At 42.7% G+C, this 21,081-nt stretch overlaps 1 protein-coding gene across 1 annotated transcript in view; it reads right to left on the bottom strand.

The window, feature by feature from the left end:
- Positions 1–1,731: 1,731 nt before the first annotated feature.
- LOC129654641 (GON-4-like protein) overlaps positions 1,732–21,081 on the bottom strand; it is a 45,407-nt gene continuing 26,057 nt past the window's right edge. The window contains 13 exon segments of the mRNA XM_055584042.1: positions 1,732–5,461; positions 5,463–5,576; positions 5,578–5,632; positions 5,635–5,740; positions 8,342–8,432; positions 8,434–9,701; positions 10,125–10,242; positions 15,288–15,437; positions 16,483–16,537; positions 16,540–16,626; positions 18,721–18,892; positions 19,930–20,016; positions 20,647–20,845. Coding sequence (XP_055440017.1) covers positions 5,281–5,461; positions 5,463–5,576; positions 5,578–5,632; positions 5,635–5,740; positions 8,342–8,432; positions 8,434–9,701; positions 10,125–10,242; positions 15,288–15,437; positions 16,483–16,537; positions 16,540–16,626; positions 18,721–18,892; positions 19,930–20,016; positions 20,647–20,845 — 2,683 coding nt within the window. The 3' untranslated portion in view covers positions 1,732–5,280.

Raw genomic sequence — 21,081 nt, 5'->3', positions numbered from 1 at the left:
AGACACAAAGCATGATTTGAAAACAACAAATTTAAACAATGATTAGTATAACTTTGTAATCCGGTTACAATAACTGAAAGACCAAAGCAGTCATAACTGATTCAATGAGCTATTAGCCGTTTCACTGTACTGGCAGTGTGTACCTACACATACCTGCCTTAATCTCTGAGACAAGCATATGCTACTGGCAGGATCAACCAGACAGAAAAGGTAAGTATTTCAATTTCTCTCATAAAAGGTATGATTTACCAAGTTACTGTAAGTCATAATTAGTTTAAGGAGAAAGTTTTTCTTATACCTGGAGAACATATATTTAAACCAATAATCCTTTTAGATAGAAACCATAAAAATTACAACCATACTTACCAGTTTACTCAGTCTTAGGTAACTAATCTTTTTGTTAACAGCTTTGTAAAGTCATCAGATTTCCCATTAGAATTCATCAATTTCTGTATTCAGTGCAGCATTATGGTCTGAAAATCAGAAACTTGTATTTATCTTAAGTTCTATTTACAAATCTTGAAGAGGAGACATTTTTGCAAAAGCATTAGAGTGAAAGCATAACTATCCACAAAGAAACCTTTAAAATGGCACAGCTTAAATTTGATTACAATGCAATTAACAAAGCTGTCCAACCACTGCCACCCCAAAGAAACCAAAGGACTGACATGCCCATTCACCCATGCTAGAAAGCTTCATTCCTCCTCCTCCTCTAGCCTCGGGTAGAAGGCCTCTCAGGAAGGCCCTGAGGTTTACACCCATGCTCCTGAAAATCTATCTAGACTGAAAGGGAAAAAGACAAAGGCAACAGGGAAGACATGCTGAGGAATCTGCCTTGCAATCTTGCCAGAAAAGTGGCAGCCAGGGGAAAATGGGGTCAGTGTTTTGCTCGAACCAATATGTTCCTGAGTTGCTTGGAAGCTGTCTTGCTGGGGGCGGGACATTAATTGTCTGGTCTGATCCACATCCCACTTATGCTATCATGGAGTCTTCAAGTGGCAGACTCCCTAATGGCTTTTAAGTGTCTGACCCGTAACCACATGATATTAATTGGTCTGGTCCTCAGCTCAAGGGAGGAAGAGGAAAGAAGAGCCCTCATCTCCTGGGTGGCAGTTACGGGGGCACACTGGGTGGTAGACCTTTGGAATACACAAGAGTAACCCAGGCCAGAGTTCCTCAATTGCTTCCATAGCTACTCACCTGTTCACAGAGGGTTCAAAGAGAAAGAAGCAAGAAATTTTAAAAGAAGCCTTAGAGGAAACCAGATGTCTGTGGGTGACCAAAGTAACCAGAAAAAAAAACAAAACCTAGCCAATCAGAAAGTCACTATAATGTGACTTCCCAGACCCATTAGACCTGTGATCTTCTATGAATCAGAGATGAGTGAAATGAGGAAACCAAGTAAGAAGATTATTTAATGCTTGCAAGTATCTCCTAGAATGGCAAGCCTCAGGCAGGGCGATGTATTAGCTCCTTCTTTCTTACAGTCATTCACAGGTGGGCAGGGTCAGATTATCTCTCTGTGAGCTAAACAAAGGCATTTTAATTTAAGAGTCAGGCAGATGGGACAGGGTTCTCTGAGGCAGACCATTACATATGCTTATAACAACAAAAATACCAAAAACAAGGGTTAAAGTCATAGATCAAGCATGAAGCCAAAATTAACCTTTCCCAGTTACAGGCTCTGGTTTACAAAGGTGAAATCTTTTTTTTTTTTTTTTTTTTGGCCTCACCACACAGCTTGTGGTATCTTAGTTCCCCAACTAGGGAGCAAACCTGGGACCCAGCAGTGAAAGTGTCAAGTCCTAACTACTGGACCACCAGAGAATTCCTTGTGAGATCTTTCTTAAGACCCTAGTATCTATCCACCTTGGGTTTCTGGGGTCTGTGAACACAAGAAAAGTAAGATGGAAATGAAAGATTCCAGAAATATATATCTCAAGTTGCTTACTGTTTCCAGAACTGTGCAATCAGACACATTTCACAGTCTACAGAGAATTCTCCCATATATACTCATTTGATCCTCATAATAATACAGAAAATTATGTATAATCATCCAATCACCATTTAACTGTTTTAAGACTATCAGTTTAATATCATATCCTTTATTCCTGTGTTTACCCACCATGACAAGAAAATCAGAACTACTGGGATATGCTTCAAGTTCAAACACTTACTCTCAAACATTTCAAATGTTACCTAACCATAGTGGCCTTCCCAGACCACTGTATAAAACTGCAACATAATCACTATAAAGCATGATATATTTTTACTGTTTATACATTTTATCATTTTTATAGTATATATGTATTTTTTCAATATACAATATACTATTACTTGACTTTCCCCATGAGAATATAAGCTCCATGAAGGCAAGGATTTTAGTCTTTTATAATTACTACATTCCAATACCTAGAACTCTGCCTGAAACAGCAGGTACTCAATAAATATTTGCTGAACGAAAGCCTATTTTGCAACAGTGAGGAGCAAAGAGTTATGATGTACCTAAGGTCTCCACTGGCAACAAAGGTCAAAGCCTTCACTCTACATGGAGAGAACAGGAGTTGGGGAGACCATCCATTGAAAAGGAGGTGGCTCTTGTGACCCTGGTCTAGGGGAATGCTATCTATGGAAGCAGCCAGGAGTCTGGAACAGTCTTGATCAACATGACCCAAGCCCAGTCTTACTGTGACCCAGGGATCCTAGTGTGTGGTCTTTGCCCCTCTCTTACTAATCCACAGGCCAGTGCTTGCTCAGGCAACAGGAAAGCAGCAAAGTCCTTCAGCAGCTGAGGCCAGTCTTGGAGCAGAATTTGCAGGCTCTTGTAGAGATCCACAGCTGTCTGCCTCTGAGTGCTTGACTCAAACTCATGGATGACCTGAAATCTTCATACTTGTCAAGGATGTGTTGCAGGGCTTCTCAGACCTATATGAGAGGACTTTTCAATCATCCAATCCCCTTTCTTTGGACCCTGACAAGAAACAAAGGGACCGAGGAAGGAGGAGTTACTGTAAAAGAGCTCCAGATCATCCATCAGAGGCTACTACTCTGACAGGTCCTAAGATCTGATGATTAATGGAAGCCACAGGGCCATGAGCAAGGCAGAGCTCTTTTTCTGACAGTGAGGAATGGAAATTTTTCCATTTTCCAGGGACTATAGTGCTACTGCAAAATCAGGTAAACTTTTCTCTAGCTCACAGTCCAAACCTCTCCTTCCTGGTTTCACCTCCATGTTGAAATAGATAAGGAGTGCTTGCTACATGTATTTCAGCATGGTATCATCTGAAGGTAAATAATACGTAGATTAGGAATGTTAGTAAAATATCAGGAGACAAGAAAAACCATGACAATCACTGCTAGGACTCTACTTTGCTAGGAGTAAAAAGGAACCAGGTGGTTACCAAAAGAATGAGAGAGGGACTGCTGCCACAAACAGGCTGGTTCATGACTCTGAAGATCACTGAGGTCCACTTTTTGGTCAATGTACCAAATGTCTATATTTTCTCAAACCAAGGGCTCAGTTAAAGTCTTTATTAGCCTACCCTCGCACTGATGATGGTGGCTAGCACCTTTCCTCAGTTTTGGGGCAACAGAGGGGTGGTATGCCTGGGCAGTAACAATAAATTTGTTGATGACTAAACTTGGCGTCCTTGTGGTTCACTCACACAGCTCTTTTGATATTTCTAGGTAAACAAAGGCAGATGCATAGAAGGCTGTTGCGCAGCCTAATAGGCAGACTTCATTTAAAAAACATCTCCCCTGAAGGAAAAGCAGTCTTGTTCAGAGGGGCTGGCAGGAACAGGAAGCAGCATTTGCCTACCCCGGTCAGATAAGCCTGAGCAAAGGCCAAATCCTCCTGTTCCTGGAGTGGATCTCACTTGAGGATGTCCTCATCATACAGCGACAGCAGCCTGGAGGTGTCCTTGTTGGCCCGGGCCCAATTGCCCTGCTTGCTGCGAGCTCGATGATTACTCCAGCCCTTTCCAGCAGCTTTGATGCTCTCTCCTTAGCATTCAACTGTTTTTCTGTACCTGCAGCCTCTGCTCTCCCCAACCCACCACAGGCACCCCATCCCCATCCATAATCCTATTCAAAATTACATAGTAACTTGGGAGAAAAGCTGCTGGAAAAATGCTATGACAGGTAATGTCTGTCCCTGTCAAGTCAGCTCTATGAAGAGTCGACAGCATGACTGCATTAACTGGGATAATAATGAGATGCTTAGCAACTGCATATTGAACACAGAAGTCCAAGTTTGGTCTGATGCTGGGCTCTCAAAGAACTATGTCCTGGTGAGGAACAAGCAGTACTTTCTGAAATAAACATTGCTCTTGGCCTCATACATGACTGATGAATTAAGAACCAGTATAAAACCCTGCATGAACAGAGTACAAATCTAGCAGCTGATGAGAGACAAATTTTTAATTTCTGAGCATCTCTTCTCTGCAATGGCAGCAGGTTAAACATCTATTTGGGAGTAGGGTGACTGGCAGGCGGGATCCAGAGGATTTCTTCTGGAAACTGGCACCTGTTTTATAAGCCTGTCACTCTGCACATGTCCCTAAGTCAATGAGGCCACCTGAGACCTGTCCCCACTCAGGCCTGTCCTACTCACCCGGTAGGGTCCTGCTGGTCTCCACCTCTGGAGAGGCCTTCAGGGAGGTACAGGTAACAGGTGGCTTCTCGGCAGGATTTCCAATGGCTTTGTCCATCATTTCATCCTCTTTCTGCAGGATTTCCATTCTTTCTGCTTCTTCCTGCTCTTCTTTCTCAGGCTGAGTTCTCTTCTGGGAGTTCTCTTCCTCAGACTCACCCTCCTGACTCATGTACTTTTCAGATGTGAACCAAGTCAGTTTCTCCATTGTTTCCTGAAAAACCCCCCAAACAGTATGCATGAGGGATATAATGGCTCACCATGGGCTGCTTACAGAGTTTTTCAGAAGGGACTGAGGTTAATTAACTGGTGAGGGAGGTTGGAAGCCAATGGGGTTTTTCCAGGGATTTTGGAGTTGTTTTTTTTCTCTCTCTCTTCATTTTTTTGGCCACACTGTGCAGCTTAAGAGATGTAAGTTCCCTGACCAGGGACTGAAGCCGGCTCCAACAGTGAAAGTGGCAAGTCCTAATCACTGGGCCATCAGGGAATTCCTGAGCAGATGTGTTTTGATACATCTCCCTGAAGATAATTGTCCTTTGCCAGGGTCCATGCTTATGATCCCTTTTCTTTTTTGTGGTTATTTACATTGTGCTCAGGTGATTCATTTTAATGTAAATGAGTTTAAGTCAAATATAATAAGGAACATTTAACTCTTTCCCTCTCCTCTCACAAAAGACAAAAATAATTTTAGGACTATCTCTAGTGCAAAAAGCAAGCAGGTAGACTATCAATAAATTAAACCTATTACTGAATCCACAAACTATTGAAGAATATTGCCCAACTCTCACCTGGAGTTCCGGGACAGAGCACAGATTCCTCAGAAGCTGATGACATCTCGTCTTCCTCATCCTGGGTAAGGCTGTCATAGTCCTCTTCTTCCTCTGGCCCATCCTTCTCTCCTGCAGTTTCTGGCCCAGCTGGGTCCCACTGACTGACCATCAACTCTGGATAAGTCTTCAGGCTTCCTTGGGGGGCTACCATTTCAGGGTCAGTGGAGAATGAAGTATCCCTTGGGGACCCTTTGCTTACATCTCTTGAATTTCCTACATCAGGAGGCTCATGAGAAGCTGAAAGGATTTTAGGTTGGTGAAAAAGTAATTGTGGTTTCAGACTGTGAATTTTAAATGATTATAACTAGGCTAAAACACATCTTTATTAATCAAAGTATGAACCATTACAATCAACACATTTTTGCCAATGACAAATATGTTTGTTTATTCCTGTGGCATAACAATTCATGCTTCAGGAGTAGAACTCTTGGAAATAATTTTGTGCCTCCTGCTGGTTATGAAAGCATTTTCCCTGCAAAAAGTTATTGAGATGCTTGAAAAAGTGGCAGTCGGTTGGCGAGAGGTTAGGTGAATATGGTGTATGAGGCAAAACTTGATAGCCCAATTCGTTCAGCTTTTGAAGGGTTGGTTGTTCGATGTGTGGTCAGCCATTGTCATGGAGAAGAACTGGGCCCTGTTGAACTATGCTGACTGCAGGGATTGCAGTTTTTGGTGCATCGTGTTGATTTAATGAGCATACTTCTCAGATGTAACAGTTTCGTCAGGATTCAGAAAGCTGTAGCGGATCAGATGGGCAACAGACCACCATACAGTGACCACGGCCTTTTTTCGGTGCAATTTTAGCTCTGGGGAAGTGTTCTGGAGCTTCTTCTCAGTCCAACCACTGAGCTGGTCCTCGTCAGTTGTCATATAAATCCACTTTCCATTACACATCACAGTCCAAACGAGAAATGGTTCATTGTTGTTGCACAGAGTAAGAGAAGGAGACACTTCAAAATGACAACATTTTTGATTTGTGGTCAGTTCATGAGATACCCACTTACTGAGCTTTTCACTATTCCGATTTGCTTCAAATGTCATATAACTATAGAATGACTGATGTTGAATTCCTTGGTAACTTTTCCTGTTACCAAAGATTAGCTTCAATGATTGCTCTCCACTGGTTGTTGTCAACTTCTGATGGCTGGCCACTATGATTCCCATCTTCAAGGCTCTCATCTCCTTTGCAAAACTTCTTGAAGCACCACTGCACTGTACATTCATTAATTCCTGGGCCAAATGCATGGTTGATGTTGTGAGTTGTCTCCACTGCTTTACCACCCATTTCAAACTCAAATAAGAACTTGCTTTTTGACTAACATCATTTCCTCAGATCAGATCAGATCAGATCAGTCGCTCAGTCATGTCCGACTCTTTGCAACCCCATGAATCGCAGCACGCCAGGCCTCCCTGTCCATCACCAACTCCCGGACTTCACTCAGATTCACATTCATTGAGTCAGTGATGCCATCCAGCCATCTCATCCTCTGTCGTCCCCTTCTCCTCCTGCCCCCAATCCCTCCCAGCATCAGAGTCTTTTCCAATGACTCAACTCTTCGCATGAGGTGGCCAAAGTACTGGAGTTTCAGCTTTAGCATCATTCCTTCCAAAGAAATCCCAGGGCTGATCTCCTTCAGAATGGACTGGTTGGATCTCCTTGCAGTCCAAGGGACTCTCAAGAGTCTGCTCCAACACCACAGTTCAAAAGCATCAATTCTTTGGCACTCAGCCTTCTTCACAGTCCAACTCTCACATCCATACATGACCACAGGAAAAACCACAGCCTTGACTAGACGGACCTTTGTTGGCAAAGTAATGCCTCTGCTTTTGAATATGCTATCTAGGTTGGTCATAACTTTCCTTCCAAGGAGTAAGCGTCTTTTAATTTCATGGCTGCAGTACCCATCTGCAGTGATTTTGGAGCACCCAAAAATAAAGTCTGACACTGTTTCCCCATCTATTTCCCATGAAGTGATGGGACCCAATGCCATAATCTTCGTTTTCTGAATGTTGAACTTTAAGGCAACTTTTCCACTCTCCACTTTCACTTTTATCAAGAGGCTTTTGAGTTCCTCTTCACTTTCTGCCATAAGGGTGGTATCATCTGCATATCTGAGGTTATTGATATTTCTCCCGGCAATCTTGATTCCAGCTTGTGTTTCTTCCAGTCCAGCGTTTCTCATGATGTACTTTGCATAGAAGTTAAATAAACAGGGTGACAATATACAGCCTTGAAGTACTCCTTTTCCTATTTGGAACCAGTCTGTTGTTCCACGTCCAGTTCTAACTGTTGCTTCCTGACCTGCATACTGATTTCTCAAGAGGCAGGTCAGGTGGTCTGGTATTCCCATCTCTTTCAGAATTTTCCACAGTTTATTGTGATCCACACAGTCAAAGGCTTTGGCATAGTCAAGAAAGCAGAAATAGATGTTTTTCTGGAACTCTCTTGCTTTTTCCATGATCCAGCAGATGTTGGCAATTTGATCTCTGGTTCCTCTGCCTTTTCGAAAACCAGCTTGAACATCAGGCAGTTCATGGTTCACGTATTGCTGAAGCCTGGCTTGGAGAATTTTGAGCATTACTTGACTAGCATGTGAGATGAGTGCAATTGTGCGGTAGTTTGAGCCTTCTTTGGCATTGCCTTTCTTTGGGATTGGAATGAAAATCATTTCATCATTTCCTAGTCTAAAATAAATATAAAATACACAGAAAGTAATGTCATTAGGAAAAAACATAAAACAAGAAATCCAGGTTAAAATGATGTATAAAATATGCACATTTATTTAAGAATGTATTCCAACATCAAATAGCAAAGCTCAACAATACGAAAGTGCAATTAGTTTTGCAACAACCTAATAGCTGGATGACTCTTCCTCCTGTTGTAGGCCTGTTCCTTCACCTCTGGCCCGCTTGACTCTTCACTTGGGAAGCCAGTGTTCAGTTTCCCAGTGTTCGTCTTTGATTTCATAATGGATATCCTGATCCAGGGATCTACCATAGATGTCCTCCCCAGGGATTTCCTCTAAATCCTCAGGGGAAGTATTTAGAGATTCTCGGAAGCCCTGAGGCAGTGGTTCAGGGGCCTGTCTCCCCTCCTCTGTTTTCACAATAGTCCAGCCATAAGTGCTGCTCTCCGACAACTGTTCCTGGCACACTCTGTCTGTAGCTGGAGGCCCTGGGCTGTGCTCCTCTTTGGGGAAGACAGCAGCACAGAGAGGAGAGAGTTCCCGAGGTTCTAATTTGGGTTCGAGGCCTTGAAAGGCATTTTTCCCCTCAGCCAAAGGACAACCTATGTCCACATTCACTGGAGCTTTATCTTCAGGGGTAAATGGGTCAGAAAGATTCACAGAGGTGCCAAAGACAATTAAGGGAGGGATGGAGGAGGCCACAAGGGGCTGGTTCAACGAACAGGGGAAGGGAGTAGGGTTAACCAGCAGGGTGGTGATGGGGATGGTCTGAGGACTCTGGGCCACAGCTGCACTGACAGGCTGCACCACGTTGCAGCCGCTGCCGAGGCTCACAACCTTTACCGTGGTGGCAGGAACAGTGAAGAAAACAGGCGCAGGGTGGATGAGAGGGGCAGGCTTCAGACAGACAGAGGCCTTGGGTCCCTTTCTCTTGGAGGCTCTCCGTTTCACACACGGCTTTCGAAACTTAGAAGGAGCAAGTGAGGGCAGCATTAGCTTGGGCACAGGGGCGGAGGACAGCAGGGTCTGCGGCTCAGGCAGAGGGAAGCTGGTCCTGGCCTCAGCAGCTGTAGCTGGCAGTGCTGCTGGAGACTCAAAACTATCCCCCCCAGGGGCCCCCAGAGGAGGGCCGCCTGGCACTGCCTGTAAGACCGTGGCTGGCTGGATCAGGGGAGGAATCCGGACCACCATTTTGCTTGGAGGGGCTTCTGAGTGAGCTGACCTAGCTGGTGTCTTCCCAGAGCTGGAGCTAGGCTGGAGAGAGGGGCTGGGTCCAAAAAAGAAGGGCTTCAGGGTTGAGGACCGCTTCTGTCTCCAAGCCTTCCTAGAAAAACGGTTGGCAACTGGCTTCAGCTTCAGGACTACACCCTTAGGCAGCAGCAGTGGATACTGAGTTTCACTCTCTAGTTCCGAGCTGCCTTTTCCTAGGCCTGGGTCTGAGTTGATCTCAGTGGTTCCGGTCACATTTCCGACCTCTCTGGCACCATCTGCTATACGCCGCAGTTCCTCCTGGATGGACGGCAGACTGGCCTAATGGGAACAAGAACACTCAGATCTAGCCCATGCCAGAATTATAGAAAAATTAAAAAATAATTGGGTTTATCTAGATATTATGTGCCTTTCCAGGACAGTCTCAAGACATCTTTTTAAGAAGGATTTTTTTGGCAGGATAACAGATATTTCTAAAAAGACTACATCCTGATTTTTTTACTCTAGAAACTCTCCTCTGAATTTCCTTTAAGAAACTATCATGTTAACCACTATTTTCTAAAGGTTAGAGAACCACCAGGCTGAAGTGGGGTGGAGAAACAGGACAGGAATGGTGACGGAAGATGTCTTAAGTCCTAGTTCTATAACTAAAGCAGCAGAGGTGTCAAGCAGTCCTTCCTTGACGTTCTTGCCGGGGTGTAATGACCTTCTGCTCCTGACACACTTTGAGGAGGAGCGCTGTACCTTTAACCAGAACAGAAGCCGGTGTTCCTCCCTCTCTACAGGCAGCTTCCACTGATGCCGCTGGATCTCTTCACAGCACTTCATTAAGATGGGCAGCTGTTTGGTCTTCTGATAAAACAGAGTGTGAAGAAATAAAGCATGAGTCACATTCCTTCCAGAAACACTGCATTCATCAGTTTGGGAAGTGTGGTGGCAGTGGTCTGAGACACACACACAGACACACACACACACACACAAACAGCATATACTGACTGCTCTGCATTTCAAATTAAGCTAATCTCCAATTAATAAATATTTTATTATTACTTAGTATTTTCTGATAAGCTCCATTCTAGTCACCAGGAAGGGAAAATTTTAGGTCACAGAGAAAAGGAAGCAGAGTCATCTTATCTAAAATTTGCTCCTGCAAATGGGAGTGCGTTATTAATCCTTATCCTGACCACATGGAAGCTTCCTTTTAAGCAAATAATGGTGCAAGGAACTTTGGGAGGGAAGGAAAGAATGGAAAGACTGAGACAGCTCAGTTTTAAGAGTGAATGAAGAGGGGAATGAGCTTACACTGACAATAAACACTAGGCACTGTGCTACGAGCCAAGCATACAGATAAGGAGGCAACCCCTGCTCCCAAGGAGCTTACAGACAGCGGAAGAGACAGTCAAGTAGAAACCAATGATGAGGTGGCCCAGTGATGAAGGATCCACCTTCCCATGCAAGGGACTAGGGTTCAATCCCTGCTTGGGGAACTAAGATCTCACATGCCTCAGGGCAGCTAAACCTGCACATCACAACTACTGATCAAGCCTTCACACAACAACAAAGACCCATGATGCCACAAAATGTTTTAAAAAAGAAAGAAACCACTAATAACGTTCTAGGTAAGAAAGGTTACAGATGTGCACAAAAAATGACACAGAACTCAAATTTACAAATTTAAGATTTTTCTGGACTAGGTCTAACTACATATAAATCTTAAAGAAACAGAGTTTGCTAAATGAAGCAAGGGAGGACAAAATATACTTCATTTCCAAAATCACAAATGTGTTTAAAGAACACAAAGAGATCAGTATGGTTACAGTCAAAGAATTGTGAAGAAACTGCAGGAGACAAGTCAGAGGCAGACAGGAGAGGCCTTCTGCACATGCCAAGCAGTCTCCACTCTGCGCTAAAGGAGTAAAGGCAGCTGTGGCAGCAATGTGAAGGGTGGAATCAGTGGAGCCTGAATCAGAGACACTTATTAGAAAAATACTACATTCATGTAGGTGCAACTTAGTTCAGGTGCCGAACCAAGGCCATGGGCAACAGAGCAGGAGACAGAGTAAGAATGCCAAGGACTTAGTGACAGACAGATGGTAATGATCAAGTAGAAGGAGTCGAGGAGAACTCCTAGGTTTACAGGTTGAGCAAATGTCTAGTCAGTAACGTTGTACACAAAGAACAGACCCAATAAAGTGTAAGTTGGGGAGGGGAGTAGGCTGGTGGTGGTGGCAGTGGCGACAGCCGGAGGGTGCAGAGGGACATGTGGTTCAGTCTGAGGAGTCAGTGAGGCAGCTGAGCTAAGAATTCCTTCCAACAGTGGACTTCACTAACCTGGAGCTCTGAAGAGAAATCTGGACCAAAGACACAGATCTGAAAATTATGAAGAGACAGAACACCAAAAACAATGAATCTGGGTGAGACCCCATACTGCAAAATTACTAACACTGACATTTAATGGCAGAGTTCACGAAAGAGCAGCCTGAAGTAAAAGTCCTGGTATCACAGTAGATAGGAGTACAGGAGTTTTAAAACCAGAACCTATGATTTTCTGAAGTTTATCAAGTACCTGGCATACTTAGTAAAACTAGACACATAGTATATTATCTAGACACACAAGGCATATTATCATGCAATTTCAAAACACTGAAGAAACAGGAAAAATCTTACATACTGCCAGAGGGAGAGAAAAAAATACATGTCACAAAAAGGTTCAGTAGTCAAAAGGGCATCAAATTTCTAAAGAGCCAGCGCTAGAAACTAGAAGAAAATGGAGTCCTTAAAATGTTCTGATAAAAGTGATTTTCAACCTAGAATGTTAGACCCACTGATGTGGGAGAACAGACATACAGACATAGTCCAAACTTTTAATTTTGAGTAAATATAGATTCATAGACAGGTCTTATGTACACTTGTTACACAGTAACAATAGTTACATATACAAACCAGGTATACAGTACAATAGCAAAACTAGGAAATTATAATATTGGTCATGTCATGGAGAAGGCAATGGCACCCCACTCCAGTACTCGTGCCTGGAAAATCCCATGGACAGAGGAGCCTGGTAGGCTGCAGTCCATGGGGCTGCAGTCCATTGGGTCGCAACATGTCAGACACAACCGAGCAACTTCACTTTCACTTTTCACTTTCATGCATTGGAGAAGGAAATGGCAACCCACTCCAGTGTTCTTGCCTGGAGAATCCCAGGGATGGGGAAGCCTGGTGGGCTGCTGTCTATGGGGTCGCACAGAGTTGGACACGACTAAAGTGACTTAGCAGTAGCAGCATGTCATAATACATGATGAATACAAGCAGTTTAAATCTAAAAACTTGTTTCTCAAGCACTCTCCCTCAGAATGCTACTAGGATGTGCTCCACTAAAACTAGGGAAAAGAGATGTGGGCTTAAAGAAATAAGAGGATCTGGACTTCCCTGGGGTCCAAAGGTTAAGAATCTGCCTGACAGTGAAGGAGACACAGGTATGATCCCTACTTCTGGAAGATTCCACATGTCACAGGGCAACTAAGCCCATTCACCAAAACTACCGAGCTCGTGTTCCAGAGCCAATACACTGTGACTACTGAAGCCTGAGCAGCCTAGAGCCCGTACTCCACAACAAGAGAAGCCATCGCAATGAGAAGCCCATATGCCACAAGGGAAGCGCCTACTGTCCGAAACTAGAGAAAATCTGCACAAAACAAAGACCCAGTTCAGTCAAAAACAACTTTTTTTTTTTTTTTTTAAGAGGGCTTTCCTGGTGACTTGGTGTTAAGAATCCACTTACCAATGCAGTAGACACAGACACAGGTTCAATCCCTGATCCGGGAAGATCCCACATGCCACGGAGCAACTAAGCCTGTAGGCACAATTCTTGAGCTTGAGCTCTAGGGAACGGGAACCGCCAATACTGAGCCCTTGAGCTGCCACTGTTAAAGTCCGCACTGGAGCCCGTGCTCAGCAGCAAGAGAAGCCGCCGCAACTGGAGGGCAGCCCCCTGCCCGCCGTACCTGGAGAAAAGCCCAGAGGGCAACGAAGACCCAGAAGAGCCAAAAAACGAATAAATAAAAATTTTTAAAAAAAGACATAAATAAGAGGATCCAACACAAGTAAGAGGTGGAAAAAACCCCAGGAAAATTGTGAAGACAAAGCCAAAGACATGAGTGCAGCAAGCCAAGCGAGCAGCATGGGTAGAGCGGAGCAGGACCAGAGCGCTCTGGGAAGGGCTTCTTCAGGACGATGCAGGTGACAGAGGAGCACCTGAAATACCTGAACACACTGAAGAGAGATTTATAAAACTTAAGCGGACGTCAGTGAAACTGGTAATAAATACACAATAAAACCAAGTCCCACTCACCCTCCAAAACTGTTATCATTAACTCCAGGAGAAACAAAATATTCAGATAACCCTGTATGAGAGACAGCAAAAAAGACACAGATGTATAGAACAGTCTTTTGGACTCTGTGGGAGAGGGAGAGGGTGGGATGATTTGAGAGAATGTCATTGAAACATGTATAATATCATATAAGAAACCAATCACCAGTCCAGGTTCGATGCAGGATACAGGATGCTTAGGGCTGGTGCACTGGGATGACCCAGAGGGATGGTATGGGGAGGGAGGTGGGAGGGGGGTTCAGGATTGGGAATACGTGTACACCCGTGGCAGATTCATGTTGATGTATGGCAAAACCTATACAATATTGTAAACTAATTAGCCTCCAATTAAAATAAATAAATTATAACAAAATATTCAGCAGGAAAAGCAAAGTAATCATGATACACTACCTGGATCAGCTGTGAGGAGTTTTTACACACTGCTTATAATGTAAACTCTGGAAAAAATCCAACTTACACTGTGATATAACTGAGTTGAAGCAGTGAGAGAGTGTGGCGAGAACTGTCTTCATCTTCCATGGTTTCAGTTTAACAGAGAAGGCCCAAATCTGAAAAGTCAAGTGACAGCAATTCTAAGCATGCTACCTAGATCCTAAATTAGAGGTAAATGGACCATCCCTGCAGAAACCTTGCTTAGCAGGAAATAGGGAGAAAAATGATTGTTTTTCATGACAAGACTCACAGAGGTATTTAACTCTTTAGAGCAGTGGTCCCTGACCTTTTTGGCACCAGAGACCGATACTGTGGAAGGCAATTTTTCCATAGGACAGGGGCGGGGAGACCCAAGGGATGGTTTTAGGATGATTCTAATAAGATGCTGGCAACCTAGATCCCTCACATGCACGGTTACAATAGGGTTCATACTCATATGAGAATCTAATGCTACCGCTGATCTGACAGGAGGTAGAGCTCAGGCGTTAATACAAGCAATAGGGAATGACTGTAAATACAGAGGAAACTTAGCTTACTAGCCTGCCATTCACCTCTTGCTGTGAAGCCCGGTTACCAACAAGCTATGGACCAGTACCAGTCTGTGGTCTGGGGGCTGGGAACCCCTGCTTTAAAGTATACTTTATAACTTTGATATAAACATCTAAATTAAAAGAATTAAGAAGGATATAAGTGGATTGTTGCCTACCCTTTGAAGAAGGTTAGAGTGGAAGAAGAGAATAAATAACTAAAAGAAAACAAATTTGAGGAGTATTTTTACATTTGACCAATTTTATATTTAGCGAAAATATCCATAACAGGGGAAGAAGATGATACTCCATACAAAAAGAACAGATCAATGACCTTAGAAAGGAAAAGAGAGCTAGTGTGCAGTTAGGATCCCAGGGATGGGGAAGCCTGGTGGGCTGCCGTCTATGGGGTCGCATAGAGTCGGACATGACTGAAGCAACTTAGCAGCAGCAGCAGCAGCAGCGTTAGATAAAAGGCTATTCATTGAGACTGAGAAAAAGATAGGAATGGCTGCATTCAGCCAAGGCGCCCAGTGGAGCGGGCAGGGAGCACTTACTTTAATGATGTTGTCAGGAGCTCTGTTCATGCTGAGGTTCTTGATTCTCACTGTCAGCTGGTGGGCAGTCTTGCAAGTGAGAAGGTACTTGCTGATCAGAGGCTTGGGAAACTCCGTCCCTTCAAAGTGCTTCAGGCCTAAAGCTAACAAACTGTGACACTCAATCTCGCTTGACAGTCCATCCCGCTGACAAGCCTCCCGGACGAACTCCACATTCTGCAACCTACTTCTTCTACCTCTAAGTCTTGTACACATTAATGGAAACTCAACAGAAAATTTCAGATAATTACTGAGTACTAAGAAGGACTATGAGAATAAGACTCAATAAGGAGTTCCCATCAAGTGAGAAGAGGCAAAACCAGGCATAAATTGCTAATAAATGTCACAACATGATGTGTTTTATAGCAATCATAAAAACAAAGTTTGAGAGAAGGAGAATGGCTCTAATAAAACAAATATAAAATGAATATTGGGCACCATGTTAGATATATTAAATCCTCACCAACAGTACCTCCCAACATAACGTACTCAATTAGTTACCTGTATACATATTTGCTGATGGCAGTGGGGAAATACACATTAAGAGCCAGAAAAGTGTTTATAACCTTTATTAAATAATCTCACTCTTGAGCATTTACCCAAAGAGAGAAACTCAAAGAGTTTCAAAAGTTCTATGCACAAAGATCCTTGGTGAACAGCCAAACAAGACCAGGAGGGAAAAGAGGCAAATAAAAGGACTATGATCGGGCCATTAATACAGCCTGAAAGGACAATATACAGAGAAAAAAAAAAAAAAAATAGACAATGCTACACCATAGCACATAGAAAAACAATTTCAAGAAGATGTTAAGCTAAAAAAAGCAAAACAAAATTAAACTCGAATTGGCAATAATTATGTACGAAATATAAAAAGAAAAAAATCGTTGTCTTGGGCTGGTGAGGATAATGGATACACATGTTTTTTATTGAAAATTTTCCTCCAACAGTAGTATGAGATTAGTTTTTATGATAAACAAAAGACAAATTACAACATAAAATGTTTCCAAAATGTATATGTAATCCCCTAAAAAGAACACTGCTGGAACAGGTACATACTCTAGAACTGTGTCCATTTATACGGCTTTTCTTTGTCTTTTGTGTCCATTCCTTATCACACAAGTCTTCTGATTTTCTTCTCTGCTACACTAAGTCCTTACCTGTCCTCTGCCTTGGTGAAGAAATTCTTATCCTAGGCATTCGTGGGCTTCAGAGACAAACTGGAAGTAGCTCTGGATACATGAAAACCTTGCTCGTGGCTAGGATCCAAGCCACTTGCTTTAGCAAATAGGGCAATCTATAGGCTGTAAGAAGAAAATTCATTGTAAGTGGAATTCCAGAACAAAAGAGGGATTCACAAAAGCTTCTGAATGTATTTTGGCATTTAGAGAGAGCTGACCCTAAATAATGTGGGTATCCACCCACATACCCCTCTCCCAAAAGTTTCCACAATCATTCTCAGCCAAACATGTACCTAAAAGGAGTCCCATTCAACGTTATTAAAAGTTGATTGTCTTTTTCTTTCCTGTGTGGAACACTTAACACATAACATAAACACTTATAAAGTACCAAGGAACACCTGGCAGATACTCTATGCTCAAAAAATTTTTACTTCCTTCCCCTTTTAAATCCTTGAAAGGTAAGTGACCTTCAACAATGTTTTCTTTCTTCCAGGATAAGACTCCCACTTCTTTAATCTCCCCCACGAATCTGGTATTCCAAATTTCACTTATTCTTACTTAACTTTCATTAAGTTCTCCCAGATTCTTCCTGAGGTTGGGACAAAAAAATCAGAAAGAGAATGAGACAATTTAGTCTCATTCATTTCTGTCTTGTTGTCTAAGCCTCTCAATTCCAGGCACTTCTGCCTTTTCAGAGATAAGCACCTCTATAGTTATATTTATCCTTCCATAAGTGTAATCTATATCCGCAGAAGAAAAGCACAGGTCACTATATATGTAGGTTATAACCGCATGCATACTCTGTTGTGTCCAGCTCTTTGCAACCCTATCAGCTGTAGTCCATCAGGCTTCTCTGTCCATGTGATTCTCCAGGCAAGAATACTTGAAGTGGGTTCCCATTTCCTTCCATAGGGGATCTTCCCAAGTCAGGGATCGAACCCGTGTCTCCTGCATCTCTTGCATTGGCAGTGGATTCTTTTACCACAGAGCCACCTGGGAAGCCCAAGTTATAACTGTAGTCTGGTGTTAAGTTTTCATTACCAACATATAACTAATAAAGCAGTTTGAGATCAGCGTCTATGACATAATGTACTTACATTCCATTGAATTATAAGAGTGGGAGTTAAAATGAAGACCAAAGTTCAAATCCAGAGCAAACCACAATTAATTTGTTAAACAAGGAAGAAATCAGAAGGAAATATTTGATTTACAAGAACAGAAAATATTTTCACACACAAAAAAACTAAACCAATGAAAGTAGAAACCAAACCTGCAGATGTTTTTAAAATATTGAACATGGCAAATGTACAACATTTTTACTTTGTTCCTAACTCCCAAATCAATGTTTCACTCAAAATGGAGATACCAGTATAATCATTGTGGGGAATAAAATGATGTTAATGAAGAAGACAGTAAAAACCTAAATATAACCTGACTTTACCACTTGACTTCCATCTTTATCTCGTACCAGTGGTCTTGACCTAATTCCTAATCAGATCAGATAAGTCGCTCAGTCGTGTCCGACTCTTTGCGACCCCATGAATCGCAGTACGCCAGGCCTCCCTGTCCATCACCAACTCCCGGACTTCACTCAGACTCACGTCCATCGAGTCAGTGATGCCATCCAGCCATCTCATCCTCTGTCGTCCCCTTCTCCTCCTGCCCCCAATCCCTCCCAGCATCAGAGTCTTTTCCAATGACTCAACTCTTCGCATGAGGTGGCCAAAGTACTGGAGTTTCAGCTTTAGCATCATTCCTTCCAAAGAAATCCCAGGGCTGATCTCCTTCAGAATGGACTCCTTGGACCTCCTTGCAGTCCAAGGGACTCTCAAGAGTCTTCTCCAACACCACAGTTAAAAAGCATCAATTCTTCGGCGCTCAGCCTTCTTCACAGTCCAACTCTCACATCCATACATGACCACAGGAAAAACCTCTATTTAAGTCCAATTATTAGCAATGAGTCCCACATCTCTACCTTCCACATCCCTGTCCTGTTCACTGACTCCATCCTCTACTTAAGCCCAAATATTATTACCTAGTTCTAGAACTTAGGTAATGAACACAAAGGGAGGATAAAAGAGAGAAGAAAGAAGTTACAAATACCTGTCTCTTCCAACCCTAGGAAATTATCCCCTAGGAAATGGTCTGTGGGGTAAGACACCCACCTCGTACTGCAAATAAAACTTAAAGCGGACCCGTCTGTTATCTGTTCCCTACCAGTCTTCGTGACAGTTTTACGAGGACTCCAGTCAACGCTGACTTGTGTGCTGAAGGCTTCAATGAGCTTCATGGCTCCCATCAGGTTACAGGGTTGGAACAAGGTCTGAAACTTGGGACTGAACTGATGATGAAGGGCAGTGGAGCTTTGAGCAAAGGTTCCCAGCTCTTTCTGGGAAAACAGAACACAAAGGAGCTGTGAGTTCTAGACAATACCAGTAGCTCTTAGCCTCTGAGAGAAAAACTGTCCTTCCTACAATAGGATAAAAACAGGTTAAAATCGTCAAAAGGTCTTTCATAATTAACGTTTTTCCATTAAGAGAGCTCTTCTACTAAATCTGCAGATATTTGAGGATCTCTGATATACTAATTTATTCCTGTTTTATTCTCAGTCTGAGTGTTCCTCAGCCTTCTGGATGTATGTTTTAGCTCCCCAGATGGAATTAAAATTCTCAAAGAGTGAGAGCCATTACTTAAAAAATTAATAAATAATTTTTTATTTGTTCCTCTGAATAACACTCAGAATAAAGTATTCCTCATGATCCTCTGAACACAATAAGAGGGAAACATACTCCGCTGACTATCCAAGGAAGATTTGATTACGAGTCAACTCAGACTCCAGAGACTTATACAACAAGCAAAGGATATCCTTATTACTGCCCCAAAGTTCAGATGTTAAAATGTGAATTTTTTGCCCATTCCCTACTGCTCATGGGATCTTATTTAGCTCCCCAATAAGGGAATGAACCTGGGCCCTGACAGTGAAAGCGATGTATCCTATACTACTGGACCACCAGGGAATTCCCAAAATTTTGAAATTAAAAGCCCTTCCTCCAAAATATTTCAAAATGCCACAAGCAAAATTAATTTTATATATAAAACAATGATATCAAGCTTCATAAATTATGAATTCAATAAAAAGAAGAGAAGTACCAAAAGCCTAAGATGGGTGGATCTACAGGTGAGGAAGAGCACCCAATAAAAAGATAAGAGGAGTTGTCTTTAGAAAATTGAATACACACTCTGTCCTTTCCTGGGAAGCAGTAACTTATGTTTTCTCAGCAAGCATAGGAAGCCATACAAATATTTACCAAAACATGCAGGAGAGAAGAATTAATGTAGCTCATGATGACTTGGTATCTGTGAGAAATGACTTCCTAACTAATTGAATACACAATTCTTTAGATTTAGGAGTATCTGAAACCTTACAAGAAATATCCTGGTGGTACTGGCCTCCAAACTGAGACTGGGGTTAGAACTGGCGAGAAGGTGAATTTGCGTCAAGAGCTGAACATGCTGGGAAGGGAAAGAAAATAATACAGTGTGACATGTTATAATGCTGTCATCTCTGGAACCCAGAACACCAATGTCAGTGACTTTATCAAACACATTTCACTTTATAGAGAGACTATGAAAACAACACAGTTATCTCACTATGAAGTTTTTTCTCAGATATACTCTACTTCAGCAAAATGACAGAATCAAAGGAAGTTTAACCTCAAACCAGAGGAACTGAGATTAGAAGGAACAAAAACTACTCTGGCATAAGACTGTTCAATTCAGAAGGGATTACAAAGATTCTTTGAAATCTTACAGCATTCTTTTTCATTTATTTTTTAGGCTATGTTGTGCAGCATGCGGGATCTGAGTTCCGAACCAGGGATCGAATTTGTGCCCCCTGAATTGGAAGCTTGGAATCTTAACCACTAGACCACTAGGGAAGTCCTTTTACACGCATTCTTATCTGAGCCATAAAGACACAACATGGTGACTTTTCAAGGTCCTGACCGACGTGAAGATGCTGTGGTCCTGTGGTTTCAATGGTTACCAAGACACCTATTTCTGACTTTCACAAGCTGCTGATTTTTGGCTTCATCTCAAAAGATGAAGATGATCCAATATTAACATTACCAAGAAAAGTCTTGCCTGCTGCATCTGCTGCTGCAGCCTCTTCCTCTGCGCTGGGTCTAGAATCAGAGTTTGATGAACCTTCTCCCTCTGGAGCTTAACCCTCTCTACTTCCTGCTGCTGTTTGGCTGAAGATTTCTTCATCTTCAGCTGTTAAAGTAGCTCCTTCACGGTGCGATGTTGCTCATTTAGTAAGTTGGCCAGTGGTTTCTCAAACCTGTCCCCCACAGGGAGATGACTGGATTTGAACATTTCCATGGGCTAAGCCAATCTGAGCAACTTCCATCTATTGCTAACCCTCAAGTCTCACTATAGACAACAGGCAAACTCCTAGCCTACCCAAATCTTCTCCCAAAGTAGATTCAAATAAGATGGTTCTTAATCGTCCCCTACCCATTCTCCTAAAATCAGTTCTCTAAGTAATATACTGCTGCTGCTGCTGCTGCTAAGTCA

This window comes from Bubalus kerabau, chromosome 6, assembly GCF_029407905.1.
Source record: "Bubalus kerabau isolate K-KA32 ecotype Philippines breed swamp buffalo chromosome 6, PCC_UOA_SB_1v2, whole genome shotgun sequence".
Lineage (NCBI taxonomy): Eukaryota > Metazoa > Chordata > Mammalia > Artiodactyla > Bovidae > Bubalus > Bubalus kerabau.
This window is presented reverse-complemented; position numbering and strand designations above follow the sequence as displayed.